This window comes from Pinus tabuliformis, chromosome J, assembly GCF_031772625.1.
Source record: "Pinus tabuliformis cultivar Carrire ecotype Pingquan chromosome J, CPIR1, whole genome shotgun sequence".
Classification (NCBI taxonomy): domain Eukaryota; kingdom Viridiplantae; phylum Streptophyta; class Pinopsida; order Pinales; family Pinaceae; genus Pinus; species Pinus tabuliformis.
This window is the reverse complement of record NC_142295.1, coordinates 346,902,668-346,928,896: the sequence shown is the minus strand read 5'-3', so window position 1 is coordinate 346,928,896 and position 26,229 is coordinate 346,902,668. Positions and strand designations below refer to the sequence as shown.

At 37.6% G+C, this 26,229-nt stretch overlaps 1 protein-coding gene across 1 annotated transcript; it reads left to right on the top strand.

Moving 5' to 3' along the window:
- Positions 1 to 17,440: 17,440 nt before the first annotated feature.
- On the top strand, positions 17,441 to 18,643 carry LOC149227166 (histone H1-like). The gene is made up of 2 exons (XM_089375441.1): positions 17,441 to 17,576; positions 17,661 to 18,643. The coding sequence occupies exons 1-2, from the start codon at positions 17,463 to 17,465 to the stop codon at positions 18,201 to 18,203; spliced, it is 657 nt and encodes a 218-aa protein (XP_089231567.1). The 5' UTR covers positions 17,441 to 17,462; the 3' UTR covers positions 18,204 to 18,643.
- The last annotated feature ends 7,586 nt before the right edge of the window (positions 18,644 to 26,229 follow it).

The following is a 26,229-nucleotide window of genomic DNA, read 5'->3' as shown; positions in this document are numbered from 1 at the left end:
ACATTAATCCTTGTGAACAACGATATTGGTATATTTGTAGGCCATGGAATTTCTGCATTTTATTGTGGTTGGCATAGTTCTGGCCACAGCATATTATAAATTAAAAACGAAATATGGATATTGAGAAGTTTTGTGATGGGGCAAGTGAACGAATCTATTTGCTATAATGTAATTACAATCTATTAATGCTAAGGTTTGAAAGCCCACAAATGTAGTTATCACTAAGGTATTCACCATTAGTTCTCAATGCAAGATGATTAGAGTGGTGTCTTGCATATTAAAGTGTGGGATGTGGTTGAATCATGAAAATAAGTGAGTTGTTGTTAAGCACGCAAGGGATTATTTGATTATCTTGCATTGATAGATCATGTTAATAGATGTGAGGGAAACCACCATTGAGGAAAATGGTTTGGTACATTACAGTGAATGCTGATAGATCATGTTAATAGATGTGAGGGAAATCACCATTGAGGAAAATGGTTTGGTACATTATAGTGAATGCTAATAGATGTGCTGATGTTGAAAACCCGTATAATTCCTTAAATAAGGGTTAATAATGTGAATAGATTGTCAACCACAAGGAAGATAATCATTCCTTAAATAAGGGCTAATAATGTGAATAGATTGTCAACCACAAGGAAGATAATCATTGATGATTGCAACTTCTAAGGTACTAATTGGAGATTAACTAGTCTCTAGACCCATTCCTAGATAATGAGTTTGAGTTTGTGTGGATGAGAAGAGATCTATAGAAGGATGGCTTTAATGTATCCCCCATCATTTGACACAAAATTGATATTGTGAAGATGATAAACCCATTCCTAGATAATGAGTTTGTGTTGATGAGAAGAGATCTATGGAAGGAGGGCTTTGTGAAGATGATAGTTGATTAAGTCTTATGGACAACTAACACATGGATGGCTAGCACAAGAGGTAAAATGAGATAATAGATGGTTGACTTTGGATACTTCCCTTGAATATATAATGGCATGACACAAATATGAACTTGGTAGCTTGGATTAAAGAACACCATGCAAAACATAATGATGACATGGGAGGTATCACCACAACCCTTATGATTGGAAAGGTAACCAATTAGGTTAATCGATTATTGATATGGATTCCTTGTAGCAGTTGTCACAAATTTGCAATTGCAATAGATTGACTATCTAAGTTGTTTTAAACTTTACATTGGCTTTAGATAATCTTTGAAAGAGTGAATAAGTCCTCTAATTAGTAGATTCCATGTGAATATTTAAGTTCAGTCTAGTTTAGAAGTGTGGTCATATAATTGTTCATGTAGAACATATCTTGAATGCTAATTTATAATTGATCCAAAATCTTGAATTTGAGTAGTGCGCATTTGTGATTTTTATTGCCAAAACTATATTATCATATTTTTGGAAATGGGTTATATTGAGCATTTGATTTATATACCATTGCTAGTAATGAAAATTTTAGTTCAACAAACTCTAGTTTGGTTTTTTATATGGATAAATGTTACATCAACAAAGAAATATGTCCAAAATAGTTTGAATTTTGATATTGGCCATTGACTATTATACATTAAGATTAGGTAACAATACATGCATTGTGGAAATGGTAGATGCAATGTTCCTTTAGTATTATAAGGCGACATGGGCATTTGGTTTAATGTATTCATCAATCACTAATAATCCACTTATTCAATGAGGTGTAAGAAGAGTTTATATGTACAAATTACAATGCTTCTAGACCATAGAGCTTGTGCATCACAATGCCCTTGGCTCTTGCCATCCATTTTTTATTGTTAGCTATTTTGGTGCCAAGGGGCTAAAAAATTCTATTCTATGAATTTTTGATTGAAATGACAATAGAGATAAACAAATCAATAATAAGTCTCCATTTATTTATATAATAATTATCATATTTCTCCTCTTAGATAACACCCCCATTATCACAAAATATTCATAAATGTATATTGTAAAATAACACACACATACACAAACAACCCATGAGGTGTAGACTAGTTGCCTTATGTGGGGTTTAGTCCATCATGTTAGGAATAAAATCAAAATGAATGTAAAAATAAAACATAGAATGAAACAATACAAAGCAAACACTAATATATGTGGTTTGTTTGATTTGGGTTACATCCATAGAGAAATAACTAGTTCTTACTTTGAGTTATAGGGTTTAGAATAAATCACATAGTAGTCATTTTTGAATTGACGTTTCAAGTCTATAACAAGATTCATCTTCAAGATAATACTTTTCGAGTCCTTTTATTTTTTCTAGAAAAATAAAAGAGATTACAATTTGCAACACATCTATTGCAACCTCTTCTCTCTCTCACAATTTACTTTCTCTCACCTACAATGTTATCTCAACAATACATAGCCACAATAAAATTCCCTCATAAAAAGAGGGTTTCCCTTTAGGTTAATAAACTTAACGTAACATTTACCTTGAGATCCAGACCTAATGATGAATGGTCCAAATTGTCCATAAAATTACAATATCTTCAAGGGCATTGTCCTTGAACCACTGCTAGGGGGGCTCTCAAGAGTTGTTGCCATTAGAGAAATTTTGAGGCCTAAAATAGGCATAAAAAAAAATGTACAACAAAAATTAACTTTATAAGAACCAATAGGATTCAAGATGATGATGTCAACCATGGGGGATGATTTACCATTTTTGGAGTAAAATATATATATATATATATATATATATATATATATATATAAACTTTTCAACTCGTATTTTCAACCTATCTTCTTATGGTTTTACTCAAATTTCGAGCAGGAGCACTTATTAGATGCATAATTTAATTCTTCATATCCAATGAGTATCCATGTTGCATTATTTCAATGGACCATGCTACATGAAAAACGTGATTGCAATAATGTTTTTTTTTTTTTTTTTTTTTTTTTATGTATTTCTCACTTTATGTGTAGCAGGGTCCATCGAAAATATACAACATGGGTACTCCTTGGATGAGGAAATAAATTATACATTCAGCAAGTGCTCTCGCTCGAAATTTGAGCACAAATGTAGAGCGATAAGTTAAAAAATTAGTTTTTTCTTTTTCTTTGTAAAATTTGATGATTTAATCTAATATTATTTTATTATTTCCACTATTATTTTATAATATTCCTTAGGATGCCTATTTTAGACCTCAAAATTTCTTTGATGTACCCTACCCCCATGGACCCCCTTGCGACAATAGTAGGGGGGCAAGCCCCACACACCCTCTATTAGGAACTAGGGTCCAAAAGAAACAAAAAAAGACCTATAAATTAGGAAGATAATTAGGCTCCACAATGAGCAATCTCCCACTTAATATTTTCTACAACAACTTCACTTCTACTTTGCACTCATTGGACTATGCTTCAACTTTGGACCTGGCTAGTTTCTCATCTTCATGATCATACTTGAAGACCAACTGAAATTGAGCAAAAACTCAATCTCTCCTTCGCTACTACCTGCGTTAACATGTTTGTAGGATTCTAGCTAGTATGCATCTTTTCCAACTTTAACTGTCAATCTTCCAAAATTAATTATATGGAACAATACCTAAACTATATATGCTTAGTTTCAAAATGAAAGAGTGAGTTATTTGCAATATGAATGGCATTCTCACTATCACTATATGACATGATATTCTCTTGCGTCTTTCCCAATTCCTCCATGAAACTCTATAACAAAATAATCTATTTACTAGCCTTTTTATCAACAACATAATTTTCTTATGTTATTGAAAGTGCAACAACCCTTTGCAATTTTGAAATCCAACTTACTATTGTTTCACTTATAGTAAAAACATACTCTCTGGTGCTCGTCTTGTCTATATCACCTACCATATTTGAGTCAATATATCTCTACAAAACAATGTTTGAACCTCCAAAGCATAATTCTTAAGTAGCGGACCTCTCAAATACTTAAGAATCCACTTTATTGCATTACAAGGCTCGTTACTTAGATTGTTCATATGCTTCATCACAATTGCTACTACATGTGCAATATTTGGCCTTGTGCACATCATGACATTAAGTTGCCCATTGCTGATGAATATAAAACATTGAACATGTTTTCTATCTCCACTTATGTCTTGAGACACATATCCTTAATCAATTTGAAATGTTTAGCAAAAGGTGTCCTAATTGGTTTTGCATCTTTCATTTCCAATTTTCCAACACCTTTTTTATGTACTCATTTTGAGACAATGTTAATTTTTTTTATTTTTTATTTTTCTGATTTCTTATTATGCTCATACCAATGTTTTGCTTTACAACATCCAAATCCTTCATAGCAAATGAATTAGTTAGTTTTATTTTGAGCACATTTATATCCAACATGTTAGAACTTGTAATAAGCATGTCTTTTATGAGCAGACTCGTGACCGATATGAACTAAGCTGAGCCGTGACCTTAAACCTCTAACGGTAACAGTAGCTCTGCACACCAGGGAGACGCTCGCGAGGTCAGGATGGCAGAGGAAACTGGGAGGGAAGGGGGAGATAAATCCCCTCCTACTGGGACGTTGTGGTAGGGGACTCCCGCCAGAATCTAAGCAACCAACCGCAAGCACAGGAGACGAACCAAACGATAGGACCTGTCCTCAAGGCGCAGTGGCAGGCTTGCAGCAGGGGAAAATGCCTGCCATGTGCACTAGAGAAACTAAGATTCATCATTTCGATGAACAAACTGGAGAGATACAAAAGCTTCATGAAGGACCATGTGTTGATCTGCAAGTTCATAGGAGTGTGTCTGACGGAGAAAGACCTGATCAAGTGGATACAACATAAATGGAAACCTAAGGGCCATATCGAACTCAAGATGGGAGCTAGAGGCTTCTTTACGGTAATATTCTCAAACCTGCAAGATAAAGAAAGAGTATTTGAAAATGGCCCTTATTTCCATTATAATGCTAGTTTGTTCATGAGATATTGGGAAGAATGTTATGACCCAAACGAGGAGAAATTCCTAGCAGCCCCAGTATGGGTAAGATTGTTTGGCCTCCCAATGGAATTTTGGGACCCATAAATATTAGAGGGTATTGGGAATACGATAGGAAAATTCGTCAAAATAACAGAAACGACAAAAAGAGGCAGATATACATCCTATGCGAGAATCTGTGTATATATGAACATAGCTGAACCCATACCTGAATCTGTGGAGCTAGAATACCATGAAGAGGTTTGGCAACAGACCTTAGATTATGAACATATCTCGTTCAGATGTCGAAGGTGCCATGAATATGGCCATTTATTTAAGGAATGCCCACTGAACATGGAGGAGATGGAGAATAAGGACAAGCAACAGAAGAAACCCCAGGACGACAAGGAAGGGTTCCAAGAAGTTAAAACCAAGAGGAGGCAACCAAAGGAACCCCATAACCCAGGAAAAGAATACCAAGCCCAGTCGAGTGGTAAAAACAGATTTGAAGCATTACAGGTGGAAGAAGACGAAGAAAGCGAGATCCAACCCATGGATTATCAGGATAAAGGAAAAGACAGCAGCCTGAGTCAATTCAAACCAATACCCAAGTAGAAAGCCCAAGGAGATCTTGCAGACAAAGAGGACAAAGAAGAACGGGTTGAGATGGAAACCACCACAATGGAAATCGACCCAAGTAAGGGAGAGGAACTTAGCATGGAAGAAGAAGTACTGAAGAAACTGTTGAATGAATGGAGACACCTAGATGAAAGATTTATTACGGAAGACCAAAAAATATTGTACAAAGAGACTTTCCAATAGTATCAAGCCAAGCAAGGACAGGGACAGGTCAAGATTACAGAACAACTGGGGACGCACTAGGAAAACCCCCATGAGTATCAAAACAAAGAAAAAGGGGGGAAGAAAAGGGGTTGGAGAAACCTACAGGAATCCATACAGATTATGGGAGAAATGTTGGTGAACACAGGCAGGGTGGTATCACTATCAGTGGTATACCAACAATTAAATAAAGTTACCCAATGATAGTAACATCCTGGAACATAAGAGGCCTAAACAACCGAAGAAAACAGAGATACTTAGCAGAAAGACTGAGAAAAGAGAAACCCAAATTAATGCTTCTTCAAGAAACTAAGATCACAGGAGGGAAACTAGATGGAATCGTAAGTAAAAAGAAATCGAGGTATGAGGGTATCGCAACATATCCTCACAGGGAGGTTCTTCCTCATAGGAAATAAAGATTGGTTCTTGCTCTCTGCAGTTTATGGGCCACACATCCCAATAGAAAAGGAAAACTTCCTTCAGAGGATAAATATTTTAAACCAAATGCACGAGGAAAAGCTATGGTTATTAGTAGGTGACTTCAACTTGATAACATCGTTGGAGGAGAAAAAGGAGGAATGCGAAGGGAGGAGCCAGAAATGGAGAAATTTAGGGATATCCAAGAAGAACTGCACCTGGTGGATATCCCAACAATTAATGGTAAATATACGTGGAACAACAGACGGGGAGGAAACAGGAAAATAACATCTCGTCTTGACAGATTCCTGGCAACAGAAAATCTCATAAGCAAAGATGTTTACTATGAGGCATCTATCCTACCTTGCCTAGGTTCAGATCATTGGCCTATTAAACTAGAAGTGGAAATGAAACAAGGACATACAAATAGACCCTTTAGGTTTGAAGCCTTCTGGCTAAGAGAACCGACCTTCATAGAGAAAATGAAGGAATGGTGGAACGGGAGTGAGAAAGAAGGTAGAAATCTAATGCATACTTTCCAACTTCGTCTCAAAGATCTAAAGGGTAAAATTAAAAAATGGAACAAGGAAGAGTTCAACAACATTCAACAGGAGCAAGAATTGATCCAGGCTAAGATGAGGAAAGTACAACATCATATCATCAATGAAGGTATAATTGATTCTCTAGTGGAGGAAGGACAATTGATAAATAAATTAGAGGAAAGGAGACAACAAGAAGAAATACTGTGGAAGCAGAAATCAAGAATCCAATGGTTAAAGGAAGGGGAAAGGAATTCTAGGTTTTTTCATAAAGCCATGATCCAACACAAGAAGCAAAATAGGATATTCTCCCTAGTCGATCAGCAAGGCAATCGACTTACTCAAAAGGAAGACATGGAGAACCTGTTAGTTCAACATTTTCAAAGGCTACTGATGGAACCCAATCTAGACAGGGAGGAGAATATAAACAAAATCACTCGGCACATTCCCCACCTGGTAAGTAGGGACCAGAACATGGCCCTTTTAAGCGAAATCTCTAAGTTAGACGTAGAAGAAGTCATGAAAGGCCTGGCAAGAAACAAAGCACCAGGCCCAAACGGGCTCATAGCTGAATTCTTTCAGGTTATGTGGTCATTCATGGTGGATGATATTGTGAAAGTAGTGGAGGAGTCCCGACACAATAAAAGAATGCATCCAACCCTGAATTCCACCTTTTTGGCACTCATTCCCAAAATGGACCACTCGGAAGAACTGCAAGGTTCAAGACCTATAGCGCTCTGTGATGTAATCTACGAAATCATGGCTACAATCGTGGTGAACCGTCTCAAACCTATCCTACCTGGTCTAATCTCTCAAGAACATACAGGTTTTGTTAAAGGGAGACAAATAGTGGATGGTATTGTGACGACACAAGAGGCAATACACATTAAAGACCAAAAAATCAAAGGGATGCTGGTAAAATTAGACTTATCAAAACCCTATGACCACCTGAGCTGGAAGTGCCTATAGGGAATTTTGAAGGCTTTTGGCTTTGATGCAAGATGGATAAGCTAGATAATGTCGATTATATTGACCCCATTTTTTTCAATCCTCCTCAATGGGATGCCCACAAAGGCATTCAATGCAACCCGTGGGCTCAGGCAAGATGACCTGATATCCCCATTCTTGTTCATACTAGTTGCGGAAGGACTAGGAAGGTATGTAAAAGAGAAAGTACAAAGGAAACAATATACAGGCCTCAGAATGTGGGGGAACGATTTACCGTTAACTCACCAACAGTTCGTCGACAGCATAATGATATACGGACAAGCAACCGACAGGGAAGCAGAGGGATGATGGAGATCCTAATAGAGTTTACACGCACCTCGAGGACAGAGATAAATAAGGAAAAGTCTTATATATTTTTCTTTAAAACGACAATCCCATCACAAGCTTTTCTAGGAAGAATAATGGGATTCCGCATTCGTAATCTCCCCTCAAAATACCTAGGAATACATCTAAGTGATCAACAAACTAGAGTAGAAAACTGGAAGCCCTTGCTGGAAAAGATCTAAGGGAGAATGCAGAATTGGACATTCAGATCACTGAATATGCCGAGTCATGTAATACTAGTGAGAAAAGTTCTCTAATCGATCCCGATTTACCAATTATCTAGCCAAGCGATGCCTAAAACAATTTTCCAAAGGATGATTGATATTTTCAAAAAGTTCTTGTGGCAAGGGCCCAAAAAAAATAAAATAAAAAAATGGGCCTTGCTATCGTGGAATTGGATCAACAAACCCTTAAAAGATGGTGGGTTAGGTCTTAGAGACCCGGACATTCCCAAATTCTCAATTAGGTCATGAGGGCAAAGCTCTGGTGGAGATGGATCCAGGGAGGAGTTGATCTATGGAAGGAAATATGGGGGAGAAAATATGGAATGCCAAGCTCGATTGAAGGAAGTCTGAGAGTCCAGGACAATATTAAGGGCTCGGCCATATGGAACTTAGCCTCAGAAAATAGAGATCTAATGAGAACCCATAGCTTCTGGGAAATAAGGGGAGGAGACAAAGCAAAATTCTTGGAAGAGGTGTGGCAACAGAGAGAAAAAATCAACAACAGACCTAAGCTAGGAGTAGTATGTCAATATACCAATAACCCTGTAGACCAGACAGTAAAATTTTTTTGGAGCTTGGAGCTTGGAGCTAGGAGAATACTGGAGAAAACAGAAGCAGAAACAAGATTGGCCAGATGCTCCAGAAACCACCCAATGGGAGGTTTATGAGAAAGAGATGGAAACCCAGAAAATTGCAAAGTGGAAGGGAAAAACATTATAAGATAGGGATATAAAATCAAAGGGATGTTTACGATTAAAGAGGGATGTCATCTGCAAGCAACACACCACCTGCAACAAGGGACACAGATATGGGACAAAACCTGGCAAGAAAAGTCATGGTCGAAAATCGCTTTCGTCATGTGGATATTCCGACATGGGCGAGAACTTACTTGGGACCAACTCCAGAAAAAATGTCTACAGGGACCCTCAATCTGCAGTATTTGTGCCAAACAAGCAGAAACAATGGAACACCTGACCAATGCCTGCAGATACAATGAAAACCTGTGGAGAAACCATGAACAACTCTTTGGAGTCAATGACAGGAACCAAATTAATATGAAAACAACAATGGATAATTGGCGAAGGAAACCTTACCAAAACCCCATTTTGGATCGTGCCTTGAGAATATCATTAGGGTTCATATTATGGGCAATCTAGAAGGAAAGAAACAGAAGGATCTCCAAAGAAGAAAAAAGATCAGAACTAGAACAATGGAAAATGATTCTCCAAGAACATAAGGGAAACGATCCTTGTCGAGAAATGGTATGTAGAGGACTAGGAAACAAATCCATAGGAAGAACGAATAATGATGGGAATAAGCTTGAAGCCAAGCATGGTGAGCCCCACCGTGTGGAAACAACATCCCCCCCATTGTGAGATTGCTAATAGTTTCACATGACCTCATAAAGATTTCATTAAACTCAACTTCAATGGATCTGCGAAAGGGAATCCGGGGGCGGCAGGAACTAGAGGAGTGTTCAGAGATGACAAAGGTAATACGATTCACTTGATTTCAATGGATTGTGGCATAGTGAACAACAATGAAGTAGAGCTCCAAGCATTGAAGCGGGGATTGGAAATCGCAGGAAGGGAAAGGTTTCAAAGGCTGGAGGTGGAAGGAGACTCGAAACTGGCAATAGACATGATGAAAAAACTCCAGCAAGGAATGTCATGGGAGAAAATCAACCAAAGCTGGATGAAAGCAAGGCTTGTTCAAGAGGTTGGCAAGCTAATTCGACAGATTGGCTACATTATCCTGACACATGTCCGCGGGACGGGTAATGTGGCAGCGAATAATCTTGCCAACTGGGGGTGCGGGTAGGCAGGTAGAAACCTGGATACAAGGGGAGAAGAGTTAAGACAAATGGAAGGGATGAGAAGGCTAAAGGAGATTCTAGAAAACGACAAGGAGAAGGGAGAAAACCCCCGATCAGTGTGTGGTAGGGGAGATGAAAAACGAGGTGGGCCAGAGGGGATGGGAGGTAGAGGCACCAGAAGCCAACCACCTGGGTCCAATGATAGATGGGGTATTGGGATGTGGGAGGACGTGACGACAGGTGGGGCAGCACGCAGGACAGGGCAAGGCAGAGGAGGGTACCGAGCTAGTACATGTGTGGTCGAGGATGGAAGAGAGCGATGAAGGCTTGGGGTTAAGTGAGAGGGTGGGTAGACCAATGATGACAAGTGGCATGGTGTCAGGAAGAAACCCATGATAGGAGAAGCCGACGACACGAGTGAAGTAATGGAAGGGTCAGGGGGAACTCATTCCAAGGAAATCGAATGAAAGATTGGGTGAAGGGAAGAGGAAGAGTGCATGTGGGGGGCCATATGGAAGTTAGGTGGGGCAACTGGACAAAGCAACAAGAGGAAAAGGTAGATATGAGAGAAGGTAGTTGCATGCAAAGGGAGAATGAGAAAGAACATGCGACGGAAGGTGGTGGAAGCGGGCTGGAGGATGTCGAGAGGATAACGAGATTCGTCGCAAAGCATTGGTATGTTACTACAGTTTCCCTTCTTGCTTGCATCACAGAAATGAATTATACAGAGGAATTCAAGGAGTGGGCTGAGGGAAGTCAAGACTCAGAATGAGTCGAGACATGGGTTGCCTGGGATTCTAACCTGGCTGAATGGAGAGTCTATGCCTGGAATGTTGCTGGAGTGAGGGGGCTCGGGAAATCTATAGTGTATCTCTGGGTAGATGGGAATCGAGGGAATGAGGACCATTGGGATGTCCATTGGGAATTCTATAATGGAGAGCGTAGGAAGCTTGCCGCTCCGGCCAGGTGGTACCTGAGGCATGGGAAGGAAGAAAGAATCATCACAGGCAGGGAGCCCAGAACCATCATGGTCAATGCAGCAAGGCTGTGGTTAGCCTGGTTCGATCTGAGCCCAAAATTGGCTGACGATTGTGGGCCTCATGGGATAAACAGGGGTAAAATTCGAGTGAGGGCACCTGATAGGAGAGTGTCCTGGAACCTCAAACGCGACCCTGAATGCTGATAAGGAAACCCAAACTTGGGACTCCTGCAGATCTGTAAATGCAGACCCGCATGTTCCTGTTTGCTGGGGAGGGAATAAACAGAGAGGAGAGGATTCGGGAGGCCAAAGCTTGTTAGTCCCAGAGAAGGTAGGGGGGAAACCGGGGGAGAAGGAGGGCAACCCCAAGTCTCTAGGCTTGGAGCGAGTGGACAAGCCCGGGGCAGAGAAAATTAAGACCACTCTGTGTAAACGAATTCTGACTGATAAAGAAATTTCTTTTGTTAATGTTTTAGGTATTAAAAAAACCAGGGTGCAGCACCGTCTGGAGGTTCGGATCCTATATCATGCTCCAGCAAGCAAGCCGGTACTGGCGAGTTGCTTGGGAAAAGCAAAACAACGCAGGAACGAAGACAATATGGAAAAACATGGAAAAGAGGCAGGTAAAAGAGGAACCAAAGGAACAAGGAAGGTAGGGAAAAGAACAAAGGGAGGGGAAGCAACCTCCAGCAGAGGCCCTAACAAAAGAGGCAGAAGGACTGGGAAGGAGCACATGTAGACCCTCATAAATGCGTATATGGTTGGCAATTCGCCAGAGGTAAGAGCTTAAATTGTAGAGTGGGAGAGGGAACTTAATGAGAACATAACCAATTAGGACATAGAGACAAAAGAATGGGAAGCTATGGTGAAATGTTCAAGGAACACCAGAGGCCGACACATGCTGTTTCGGAAAACAATCCAACAATACTGGGTTATGAATAACATATTAGCTCAAGCAATGACACTATACAAGGAACAAGAGGTACAGGAGGAGGCCCAAACAATGGAGCCCAACATGAAGGATCTTCATAGAGAAATTGCTGCAGTCCAGATACAAGTGTACAAAAACAATCTTGCACTGAACAGGATTGAGCAAAGCATACAGGATATGAAGAGGAGCGAAATCCTGGGGTCCAGTGCGAAAGCCCCAGCCTCGGTGGACTCATCTGACGAGTGAAACAGGTCTCTAATCAGAATTTTGTTATATGTCGGTTAGCCTTTACTTTTCTAAGTTGAAGTTAATAGTAGATAGAACAACTAATGTTGCCTGGATGGTGTTGAAAACTTATTTAAATTTTGGACAACATTTAACGCAGACAGGTGGCCAACCTGGTTTCCTATGGGCAGGTTGAGGCCACCTGTAATTTTTGTTAAAGATATTACTATGGTTTGATAATATTAATAGAGAAAGTACTACCAAGCTTACACAAAAAATAAGCATGTCGTCTACATATAATAACAAGATAATATAGATGCCACTATCTAGTCTCTTAAGATAAACATAATGATCAAATTGACATATACAATAGCGTTGTTATGTCATAAACCAATCAAATTTCAAATACTATTGCATTGAAACTTGCTTTAAACCATATTTTCTCTTCTTTAGCCTGCATATTAAGTCTTCCTTCCCTTTGTCCTCATACCCTTGTGGCCATTGCATATGAATCTCTTCTTCCATATCCCCATGGAGAAAATTTGCTTTTACCTATAACTACGCAATATGAAAATATGCTACTACCACTAAACTTAAAATAGTTCTAATTGAAGTCATTTTGATAATAGGAGAAACTATTTCATCAAAATATATACCTTTCTTATATCCTAGCCCCTTTACAATAAGTTTTGCCTTGTACCTCTTTTTGGCCTCTAGCTTCTTCCTTTAACCTGGAAACCCATTTATTCTACAATGTTTTTTACCTGCGGGCAATAGGACCAAGTCCTAAGTCTCGTTATCCACCAAAGAGTCCATCTCTTCTTTTATGCCCTGCTCCCATTTATTTCTAGTTTCTAGTTGCATTATATATTTTTATATTTCTGGTTCACTAGAATTGGTCAACAATACATAACACAATGAAGAATAATATTGTTCAGGGGGTCTACTTAACCTTATTGATCTTCTAACAACACTTGTAGGAGTTTGAGGTACATGTTGTTGTTGTTGTTGAACATTTTGATTTTTTGGCACCTTTGGAATTTCTTTCTCTTTGACTTCATCAAGCATTGTTTATTATGTGTTTTCCTCTTCTTTTTTATTTATATGCAAATGGTCTTTGTAAATGACCTTTTCATTAAATACCACATATCTACACCTAATGATTTTGTGATAAATTCATAATCCCACAAGCGATAACCAAAATCATTTTTATATCCAATAATATGACACTTATTGGATTTTGTGTCAAGGTTTTTTTTTTTTTTTTCTCTATCAATATGGACAAATGTTTCACAACGAGAAGTATTAAAAATGTATAGTTTACCTTTTTATCTCTCCATGCCTCCTCTAGAATGCCACCATCTAAGGAACTTGAAGGCCCTCTATTTATTAAGTAAATAGCAATATCAACAACATTTTCCCAAAATTGTAAGGGGAATCTTGCATGCAATCTCATACTCCTTGCATGCTCCATAATTTTTCTGTTCATCCTTTCTAACACACCATTTTCTTATGGTGTTTCCTGGAACTATCTTCTTTCTATGAATCCCATGGTATGAATAGTAACTATCAAACTCCTTGCTGCAATATTTGCCTCCATTATCTAATTTGATACAATTCAACTTATCTCTTATCTCATTCTCAACCAAAGTTTTCCATTTTATAAAAGTATCAATGACATCATATTTGTTGCTAATGTAATAAACCCAAGTTTTCCTAGTTGCATCATCAATAAAAGTAACATAATAATAAGAGCCGCCGAGAGGTGATACTTGAGTTGGTCACCATACATGTATATGCACAAGCTTTGAGTTTTCACTCTTATTTTACTTCCCAATGCCAAGAAATCTAGCTCTTTTTTGTTTTCCATAAATACAATGGTCACAAAATTCTAAATCAACCTACTTCAAATTTGGTAATAATTTCCTTGAGTAGAGAATTTGCATCCCCTTCTCACTCAAGTGCTTAAATCTATGATGCCACAATTGTATAGGCTACGAGGCGTGGCATGAAATGAAGCCATTAAGCCTATCACTCAAGAATCAATAATGTTATCTACTAAAAGAATTAAAGATATTATAACACACCAACTGCTACATTTCCTTCCTTATTATTATTCTCATGTTTTCCATCTCTCAGTTTTTTTTTTTTTTTTTTTAAGAGCCCAACAATATTTCTTCTTGTGTCCTTTCTTCCCACAATGCCAACATTCCAATCTCCCTTTGGTTTTGGATATTCCTTTCTTAGACTTTCCATGATTCCTTGGGCTCTTTAACCTCTCTCCCTTTGTCTTCCCCTGTTCTTTATAGTTAAAGCATTACCTGACATCTTATTTGTTCTTTTTTGTCACATTTTCTTGCTAAAGATAAAACCGAAAACATCATCAAACTTTAAAGTGTTTGAACCAGAAACATAATTACTCACAACCATGACTTAGCCATTCCAATTTTTTGGAAATGAGCACTAAACCAAAAGGGCATTAACCTCATCGTCAAATTTTACTCCTACAAAACTCATTTGACAGGTGACCATGTTAAATTCATTTAAATGATTAACAATAGACCCACCTTATGACGTCTTCATATTAATTAAATTGTTCACAAGAAATACCTTGTTGGAATTGAGGGTTTTTTAGATAGTTTAGCCAATGTTGTCATCAAACTCTTTATTGTCTTTTCTTTTGAAATGTTGGAAGTAATCAATGTTTCCAAACATAACCGTATTTTTCCTAGTGCTTTTCTCTCAAGAATATCACATTCTTTGTCTTTCACAGTTATTGGATTCTTTGATATTCTACCCAAAGGTATAAAACAATCGTTTTGATAAAGATAATATTCCATTTGCATCTTCCATAACTGATAGTTTTGGTCATTAAACTTCTCTACCCTAAAACGTTCTCACCATTGCTCCCACTCGAATTAAGAACCTCATTTTCTATGAATTCTATCCACCAAATAAACCTTCGACTCTGATATTGGTTGTTAGAATAAAATCTCAAATTAATACCATAAAAATGAATGCAAATTTAAAACATAGAATGAAACGATACAGAGGAGACACCAATATACGTGGTTCAACCGATTTGGGATATATCCATAGAGAAATAGCGAGTCCTTTATATTCCATTGAGTAAAATGAAGGGATTATAACTTACAACACATTCACTGGAACCTCCTCTAGTCTCTCTCATAATCTCATCTCCCTCAATTATAGTGTTATCCTAGTAATACATAATGACAACACAATTTCCTCATAAAAAGATGGCGACCTTTTAGGGAAAAAAACACTAACATAACATCTATTGTAAGATCTATGTCCTAATGATGAATAGTCCAAATTGACTATGAAATTACAATATCTTACAAGGTAAATTTACAAAATATTCTCTTTAGGTGCGCTTCACCCGAACCCCTACCAAGGGGGGTTTCCAAAGAGTTGTCACCACACCCTTAAATATCCTGATGATAATAGTTGGGGGGTAAGTCCAAATGCGGCTAAAAACAAGACATCTAAATCAGGAAGATAATCAAACTCCATAACCAACACATTAGGCCTTAGGTTCAAATCTCATGGAGAATAGCGAGAGTAAAAAGCAATTGTGGGGATTACAAAGTGTTAGTAATAAAACTTAACATATCATTTATAAGAATTAAGTATAAGTGAGAAAAATAACATTCATTTTAACCACTTTAATTTAATAATATTATTAAAAAATTTCAAAAACTTATATAAAATATTAATAATGAAAATATTTTCCAACCACCCTAATTAACTTTTTAATAATAAATATAAATACAAATATTAAAATGATAAGTAATAAATATCTTCTTCTTCTTTTTTTTTTTTTTTTTTTTTTTCCGAAGGTGGCAAAACCTATCAAACTCAGGTGTCAAACCAACAGTGAGGACAGCCATCTCTGGCTGCTATCCGCGAATGTCGGTTTGACTCATCACTGTTATCAAGGAAAACCACGCCACCTGTAATAACCCGCTGGTGGTCCGTAAGGGAGCAGGCTTTCACTCCTGCCAGATGCCTCTGGGTCTTGGGCCGTTAACCTGTTTCCTTACGTCCGAGGAAGACGAGCTCTTAGCCAAGCAGAAGCAGTTTTACGGCATACTCCAGGCCGAAAGTAATAAATATCTTATTAAAAAATTACAAAGACTTAAACCTTTATAAAATATTAATAATGAGAAAATTTCCCAATCTGGTCCATAACATTAATAATATCATGTGAAGTGAATAATAATTATATAAAAGATAATTTTAAAAATTTGGTACTTAGAAATGAAAAAAGAGATAGCAAAAATTACTGTAATGAAAGGTACCTTTGGATTGAAAAAGATAACAATAAAATGAATTTTAGGGGGAACTTTGCTTTGGAAATTTAGATGTAATTTATTAAAAATGTTTTTATAAGTAAAAGTGATTCATGGGAAAGAACACTTCATTAAAAAAATGATTAAGTAATCCCCAAGGAAACCACTAAATTTAAAGGTATGCTTCATGGCAAAGCAAAGTTCAGCTGGTCGTTTAGGTAACGTATATACGCTTTAACGCACCAACCCAAAGTTAAGAAGTTTCATTTATGATTTTAAATAATCATTTAAAATAATTGATGTAAAAAGTGCTAAGATTTAGTGAGTACTGTGAGTCTTCTCGTCGAGCGTTTCCAACGACCGAGAACGAATCTCGCTTTGAATACTCAATCCGTGGGAGGATAAGCGGGCGATTCCTGACCGTCAGATCAACTGCATGGCCGAATAATGAGCCGGTGACCTCCCAGCCGACCGGGGGCGGTGAGCATCTCTAGTTGCCCTTGTCTTCCCCGTCTATATAAGGGGAAATAAAAATCCATTTTCTACCATCCAGACGCTATTTTCTCGATATTTGTCTGTGCACTTTCTATTTGTGCAACGAGGTCTCGTTTGCTGGTACCATTATATTTTGTAGTTTTTGAGCAATTTGGTGGTATAAACAAATGGAGTTGTCTATAATGTGACTTTTTGAGATTCCGGTGACGGAATCCGGCGGAAGAAATTGAGATGAAATCATGATTTGTTGCAGTTAAAATGGTTTTTTAACTGCATATTCGGATTCAGCACCCTGAAAAACCCCTGGGACGCTTTCATTGTGCAGAAATTAGCTATCAAACTTGGATTCCAATAAATTACTGCCGGATTTTCACCGGAAAAAATCGCCAAAAAAACTTTCAAAAAGTCGCGTTAAAGACTACTCCTAAACAAATGGCTTCAGCTGACGCAACTGCAAAGCGTGTAGTTAATAATGTTGACAAAGAAAAGAAGCCGAGGGCTTCCAAGGGATCGAAACCCTCACCTTCTCATCCTACATATCTTCAGGTTTCAATTCTTGGCCTCTAAATTGTTTTCCTCACATTGTATTTAGAATGCAGGTTTTTCATTTTTTTCATTTTTATTTTGCAGATGATCACGGAAGCGATTACTTCTTTGAAAGAGAGGACCGGTTCTAGCCAGTATGCCATAGCAGCCTATATCGGCAACAAGTACCAGTCCCAACTCCCTGCCAATTTCAAGAAGCTGCTAACAGTTCAGCTGAGAAATCTTGCCAGATCTGGCAAGCTCACCAAGGTTAAGAATTCTTTCAAGCTTTCGGAGGAGTTGAAGAAGCCGGTAAAGCCGAAGGCCGCCAAGCCTGTGAAACCAAAATCCCTGGCCAAGAAGCCTGCCGCTAAGTCCAAGGCGACGCCTGGGCCTAAGAAGGTCCCGAAGCCTGTTAAAACCCCTGCCAAAGTAACCGAGGTTCTTAAGGTCTCTAAGTCGAAGCCTGTAGCGTCCACTGAAAAGGTAAAGAAGGCAGCAGCGCCTGTTAAAAAGGGGGCAACTGTGAAGAAAGAAGCTCCCGCCAAGAAGCTTGCTGTCGCCAAGAAGCCTGCCAAGGCTGTAAAGAGGGCGGCTCCTCCGAAGCCCAAGAAAGCGTTTCCTGCTGCAAAGAAAGCCAAGAAATGAGATCTAAATTATTTTAAATGTAAATTAATCTGATATTCTAAAGGCTAAGAAGGCCAAGAAATAGTATTCTAAATGTAGATTAATGTGATATTTGACATCTTGTATGGCCTGCTGTTGTCATAGATGTCTTTTCTTTTCAGAGGGGGAATCAGTAGTCATGTATTTTAGTAGGAAATTCAGGGTTTAACTTCTTCTCTGGATTATAATTCTTTCTGGTCTTAATTAAAATTAAGATAAGAAGCAACAATGGGTAGATGTATTTAGTGGAGTTGAATTATCAATCAAGTCAAGACCAATATGGGGATTATCTATGCTCTAACAACTGTTATATTATAAAGTTGGTTAATGGTTTTCTGAGTTGAAGAATTGTAATTTCTGTATTAATTCACCAATAATCATCATGCAAAGGGATGTTTGCAGAGAATGGCTTTAAATTTTGAATGTGGAGAGAAGTTTGAGAACACATATTATGTTGTATGAAGAAAGTCTCTTATATAATGCTATTGCAGAGAAACAGTTTTTGTTGTGACCTGATGTATATTGAATTTTTTTCTCTTTCATTGGAAAGAAGTTGCGTCATGTGAAACATTTCAAGAATGTGAAACATTTAAATGATGGTTGATTGTTGTTGTGTTTTGGGATTTTCTTTGAATGTGGAAGTCTTTAATTTTTTTTTTAAAGAATGTTATAAGACAATTTCTTTTAATGAAAAAAACAAAAGAAATTATGACCTTGTGATGTATCACCTGAAAAAAAAAAGGTGATGTAATTTATGAGGATAAGAAAGTTTTAGGTGGTGTAATTTATTATAGAGGAGGACAAGGGAAAATTAAGACTGTTTTTGTTTTTTTCTAAAGTAAAAATATTTTGGATGTGTAACTTGTAAATTAAATAATTTTTGTAAGTGTAAAAGAGAAACTTTGGTTAAGGTTTTTAGAAATTTTGTAAGATGTGATATGTTGTATGCTAAGAATGTTTTAGGTGATAATTATATTAGAGATAATGTCCATGCTAGTATAGTTCATCTTTAGGACAAGATGGAGAATTAGATCATGGCATTAGATTAAATAAGGAGAGTGATGTAGAGACTATTGCTTCTAATGGTGAATTTTGAATATGGATTCTTTTAAATTAAAATGGGATGTGATATGTATGAAAAATAGGATGAGATGTGATATATCACAAAATTCGAGACTTTGAAGATATGAAATAGCATAAAGATAAAAAAAATTGAAGGATGCAAAATATTGAAGGGAAAACAAAATGATGGGTGGAATGTTATGAACCATAAGATATCATAAAGAAAAAATTTATTCCAAGATTGGAAGAAGAAATTTGAACACCCAATATAGGTAAAATTTTGTGGTTTTTTAGAGATTATTGGTAAGAAAGAAGGTTTTTCTTTTCTAAAATGGAGATCAACATGTTTTCTAATAAGAAAAAAAAGATCAAGAAGCATTTTTAAGGAAGCTAAGCTTGTAAATCCTTGTTCTACTTAGAGGTGCTTTCTAGTCCTTAATGGTAGACATGTTGTAATGTAATGTTTAACATTTTGACTAAGTCAATTACATAAAAATAAAAATAAAATAAAATTTAAAAAATAAAATATTTATCTAACGTAAACATAAAATAAAAAAATAAAATAATAAAAACAAAATAATGAAATAAAAATAAAATGGTCCATGGTATTCATGTGGAATGTGCCCTATTTAAAAGGGGGAATTAAACTAGAATAGATAGAGATTTGATCCCTCTTGGTAGATCTGAAGTTAAGATGGATCTATGCTTGTCAATATAAATTTTATAAATATTTCTAAAAATTATTGTATTGCACTTTAAACAATTCAAATAGTGATATCTTTTGAGCCTTAGTTATCATGTTGTAGATGTCACTATTACTATGTATTTCTTTACCATTGCTATTATGCAATTCTTGTTCCTATCATGTAAGCACACTTTCTCAAAATATCATGAACTTGCTTTTCAATTTGAGGAGTTTAATTTTTATATAAAATGCAAAGAAAAATACTATAAATGTTGAAAATTTGTCTTTGATAATAATAAATTTAAAATCAAGATTGTATTTTACCTTTTTTAATGTAAATAAAATTTTAAAATATTTTAAATAGTTTTATTCATATATTACTTTTTAACCACAATGGGGGTGAATCATTGCCAAAATCGACATCAAGAAGGGTGCCCTTAAGGCATGGGGGAGTACTAGTGATCAATTGACCCAATTGCTTGCAATATATAGCATGAGGGTGAAAGGGAAGGTCAATTGGAATTTGTAGATCATGGCATGTCGACTTGTACATTAGATGGTGAGGGGAGAAAGCAACAATGAAGTCTCCATGTGTGAAGGCATGCTAGGAAGTTCATTTTGTCATGTGAATTTACTTGTTGGAGCCAAAATTGGAGGCTTGCCTTCAATGTGTTTAACATTCCAAAATGATGTGTCTTCCCAAAATGATGGGCAAGATTGCCATTTCTACATTACTTATATAATATTTGGTAGGATAGTCACAGGGCAAGTTAAGGAAGCAAGTTAGTCCCCTATTGTAATTTCTTTGCAAATTGAAGAACCAAGCCCTCTTGGCGTCTCACTCTTTTGCTTTGGTTACTCCATTTGTGACACTTCCTAGGTATATCATAGCTCGTCCCATCAACTATTTGGTTTAAATTCTTTGCTAATTTTTCATAGGACCACGTAAAGAAATCCAAGGCTAATCCTTTCATGTCCCTAACTTAGTGTTTTACTTGCTATCCTCCATTGGGTTTGTGTTACCTTGAGTCGAGTCTTGTACGCCCGAAGCAAGGGTGAGGTACATTAGTGACTCGACTAACAGGAGAGGTATGTTAGTGACTCGACCGTAAGGGAGAGGTACGTTAAGTGACTCGACTAACAGGAGAAGTATGTTAGTGACTCGACCGTAAGGGAGAGGTACGTTAAGTGACTCGACTACCAGGAGAGGTACGTTAGTGACTCGACCGTAAGGGAGAGGTACGTTAGTGACTCGACTAACAGGAGAGGAACAAACGTTCGACTAATAAGGAGAGGAACGTAGTGCTTGCTTGACGTTAGGAAAGCAAGGACCCGTTAGGGGGATCACTATTCATATGGTGAGGGTGAGCCTGCTGAACTCTCGACCAACCTTGTTTGCTTTTATCCATAACTCATTTACATCTCCCTCTTGCTCTTTTTATTCCAAACTTTGTCTTCCTCTTGGTTTATCACTTTGCTCTTTTACTAATGCTGATGGTGAGAGCATGAGTGAAATAAGGAGGAGGTGGTCAAGGCCTACAAAGTAATTTGAGTGCTTGAGCCCAAGCTTGAGCCTCAATAGAATACTATTGTGACAATGCCTCGATGGTTTTGCAACACAAATTAGTTGATATTGAATAGGAGCTAGTGGATGAACAAGTAGAATTATTAGATTTAGATGTCTTGGTTGACATGGAGGATTGGGTGACTTGGGAGTACTGCGAGCTAGACGGAACCAATACCTTCACATTGTGGACTTGTATTGGCATCTTAAGCATTTGCCAACAAGAGTGTTGTTTGATTGCAATGAGAGCAAGGATGAGCTCCTATGCATGGAGGAGCTTCACATGTTTGATCAAATCATGGTAGACTTGTATTGGCATCTTAAGCATTTGTTGGTAAGAGTATTGTTTGATTGCAATGAGAGTAGGGATGATCTCCTCTGCATGGAGGAGTTTCACATGTTTTATCAAATCATGGATGGTTGATTGTAGTGTTTGGAAGTAGCTATGCTCATGGATAGTTAACAACCACCTTTAGCGGGCCTTGCACTGGTTGGATGACAATATGCACTTCTTGTGGCTCATCACCACTATTCGTAAGCTTGGTTTTTGCTATAATATATAATTTGCGTGTTTCAGTTTCTTGTTTTTGTGCCTAGCATGACATTTAAAGCCAATTTTGTATCCTATGTAATGAGCATGGGTAGCATCAACTCAATCTATGACTCTTTTGGATTCAACAACATGATTTTAAACCAACCTTCTATGCCTGGTTTTTAATTAGGCAAGCTAGAGTTGGTCACAAATTTGATATTCAACATGCTCTCTCTCTCTCTCTCTCTCTCTCTCTCTCTCTCTATATATATATATATATATATATATATCATATCAAGAATAATGCTCCTTTTTTTTAAATTATGTTTGAATTTATTATTTATAATATTTTTTTAAACTTATCTTAATATCATTCTTCAAAATAGAATTTATAAAAAATGAAACATGAGAGAAAACAAAATATATATGAAGAATATTTTGAAAAGGTGAAGTCTAACTAATTAATAAAATGACCTTTTCCCTTGGAATCCAATGATATAATTTTGGACGAGATTATGATTTATTCTTGTTTAAAATGTGTTTTTGAATGAATAAATGGATTTAACACCTTGAATAACACCCGGGCACTTGAACTTTGCAAATTAAACAAATTGGACTTATGATTATTAAAAATCTCTACTAGATTTTGTTAAAATTAATTGGAAATGGTCATTTTGTCTATTAGATAGACTATGTTTTTTGGAAATTCTAAATTGGGAAAATCAACTCCTAATAAATTTATTAATCTTGGTTAAAAGACATTTTAACCAAGATCCAACCCATGGATTATCAGGATAAAGGAAAAGAGAGCAGCCCGAGTCAAGTCAAACCAACACCCAAGTCGAAAGCCCAAGGAGATCTTGCAGACAAAGAGGACAAAGAGGAACGGGTTGGGATGAAAACCACCACAATGGAAATCGACCCAAGCAAGGGAGAGGAACTTAGCATGGAAGAAGAAGTACTGAAGAAACTGTTGAATGAATGGAGACATCTAGATGAAATATTTATTCCGGAAGACCAAAAGATATTGTACAAAGAGACTTTCCAACAGTATCAAGCCAAACAAGGACAGGGACAGGTCAAGATTACAGAACAACTGGGGATGCACCAGGAAAACCCCCATGAGTATCAAAACAAAGAAAAAGGGGGGAAGAAAAGGGGTTGGAGAAACCTACAGGAATCCATACAAATTATGGGAGAAATGTTGGTGAACACAGGCAGGGTGGTACCACTATCAGCGGTATACCAACAATTAAATAAAGTTACCCAATGATAGTAACATCCTGGAACATAAGAGGCCTAAAAAACCGAGGAAAACAGAGATACTTAGCAGAGAGACTGAGAAAAGAGAAACCCCAATTAATGCTTCTTCAAGAAACTAAGATCACAGGAGGGAAACTAGATGAAATCCTAAGTAAGATGAAACCGAGGTATGAGGGTATGGCAATAGACGCAAGAGGAAGCGCAGGAGGGATAGAAATTTTGTGGAATCTAGCAGAGGTAACTGTAGACTACTGGATAGGCATGCAACATATCCTCACAGGGTGGTTCCGCCTCATAGGAAATAAAGACTAGTTCTTTCTCTCTGCAGTTTATGGCCCGCACATCCCAGTAGAAAAGGAAAACTTCCTTCAGAGGATAAAGATTTTAAACCAAATGCATGAGGAAAAGCTATGGTTATTAGCAGGTGACTTCAACTTGATAACATCGTTGGAGGAGAAAAAAGGAGGAATGCGAAGGGAGGAGCCAGAAATGGAGAAATTTAGGGATATCCAAGAAGAACTTCACCTGGTGGATATCCCAACAATTAATGGTAAATATACGTGGAACAACAGACGGGGAGGAAACAGGCAAATAGCATCTCGTCTTGACAGATTCCTAGCAATAGAAAATCTCATAAGCAAAGATGTTTACTATGAGGCATCTATCCTACCTTGCCTGGGTTCGGATCATTGGCCTATTAAACTAGAAGTGGAAATGAAACAAGGACATACAAATAGACCCTTCAGGTTTGAAGCCTTCTGGCTAAGAAAACCGACCTTCATAGAGAAAATGAAGGAATGGTGGAACGAGAGCGAGAAAGAAGGTAGAAATCTAATGCATACTTTCCAACTTTGTCTCAAAGATCTAAAGGGTAAAATTAAAAAATGGAACAAGGAAGAGTTCGACAACATTCAACAGGAGCAAGAATTGATCCAGGCTAAGATGAGGAAAGTACAACATCAGATCATCAATGAAGGTAGAACTGATTCTTTAGTGGAGGAGGAAGGACAATTGATAAATAAATTGGAGGAAAGGAGACAACAAGAAGAAATACTGTGGAAGTAGAAATCAAGAATCCAATGGTTAAAGGAAGGGGAAAGGAATTCTAGGTTTTTTCATAAAGCCATGATCCAACACAAGAAACAAAATAGGATATTCTCCCTAGTCGATCAACAAGGCAATTGGCTTACTCAAAAGGAAGACATGGAGAACCTGTTAGTTCAACATTTTCAAAGGCTACTGATGGAACCCAATCTAGACAGGGAAGAGAATATAAACAAAATCATTTGGCACATTCCCCACCTGGTGAGCAGGGACCAGAACATGGCCCTTCTAAGCGAAATCTCTAAGTTAGACGTAGAATAAGTCATTAAAGGTCTGGCGAAAAATAAAGCACTAGGCCCAGACAGGCTCATAGCTGAATTCTTTCAGGCTACGTGGTCATTCATGGTGGATGATATTGTGAAATTAGTGGAGGAGTCCTGACACAATAAAAGAATGCATCCAACCCTGAATTCCAGACCTATAGCGCTTTGTAATGTAATCTACAAAATCATGGCTACAATCATGGTGAACCGTCTCAAACCTATCCTACTTGGTCTAATCTCTCAAGAACATACAGGTTTTGTTAAAGGGAGACAAATAGTGGATGGTATTGTGACGACAGAGGAGGAAATGCACTCATTAAAGACCAAAAAAATCAAAAGGATGCTGGTAAAATTAGACTTATCAAAACCGTATGACCGCTTGAGCTGGAAGTGCCTACAGGGAATTTTGAAGGCTTCTGGCTTTGATGAAATATGGATAAGCTGGATAATGGCGATTATATCGACCCCATTATTTTCAATCCTCCTCAATGGGACACCCATAGAGGCATTCAATGCAACCCGTGGGCTCAAACAAGGTGACCTGATATCCCCATTCTTGTTCATATTGGTTGCGGAAGGACTAGGAAGGTATGTAAAAGAGAAAGTACAAAGGAAACAATATACAGGCCTCAGAATGTGGGGGAACGATTTACCATTAACTCACCAATAGTTCGTCGATGACATAATGATGTACGAACAAGCAACCCACAGGGAAGCAGAGGGATGATGGAGATCCTAACAGGGTTTACACGCGCCTCGGGGATGAAGATAAATAAGGAAAAGTCTGATATCTTTTTCTTTAATACAACAACCCCATCACAAGCTTTTCTAGGAAGAATAATGGGATTCCACATTGGGAATCTCCCCTCGAAATACCTAGGAATACATCTGAGTGATCAACAAACTAGAGTGGCAAACTGGAAGCCCTTGCTGGCAAAGATCCAAGGGAGAATGCAGAATTGGACATTTAGATCACTGAATATGCCAAGTCGTGTAATACTAGTGAGAGCAGTTCTCTAATCGATCCCGATTTACCAATTATCTAGCCAAGCAACGCCTAAAACAATTTTCCAAAGGATGATTGATATTTTCGAAAAGTTCTTGTGGTAAGGGCCCAAAAAAAATAAAAAAATGGGCCCTGCTATCGTGGAATTGGATCAGCAAACCCCTAAAAGATGGTGGGTTAGGTCTCAGAGACCCGAACATTCTCAAATTCTCAATTAGGTCATGGGGGCAAATCTCTGGTAGAGATGGATCCAGGGAGGAGTTGATCTATGGAAGGAAAAATGGGGGAGAAAATATGGAATGCCAAGCTCGATTGAAGGAAGGCTGAGAGTCCAGGACAATATTAAGGGATCGACCATATGGAACTTAGCCTCAGAAAATAGAGATCTGATAAGAACCCATAGCTTTTGGGAAATAAGGGGAGGAGACAAAGCAAAATTCTGGGAAGAGGCATGGCAACATAGAGAAAAACTCAACAACAGACCTGAGCTAGGAGTAGTATGTCAATATACCAATAACCCTATAGACCA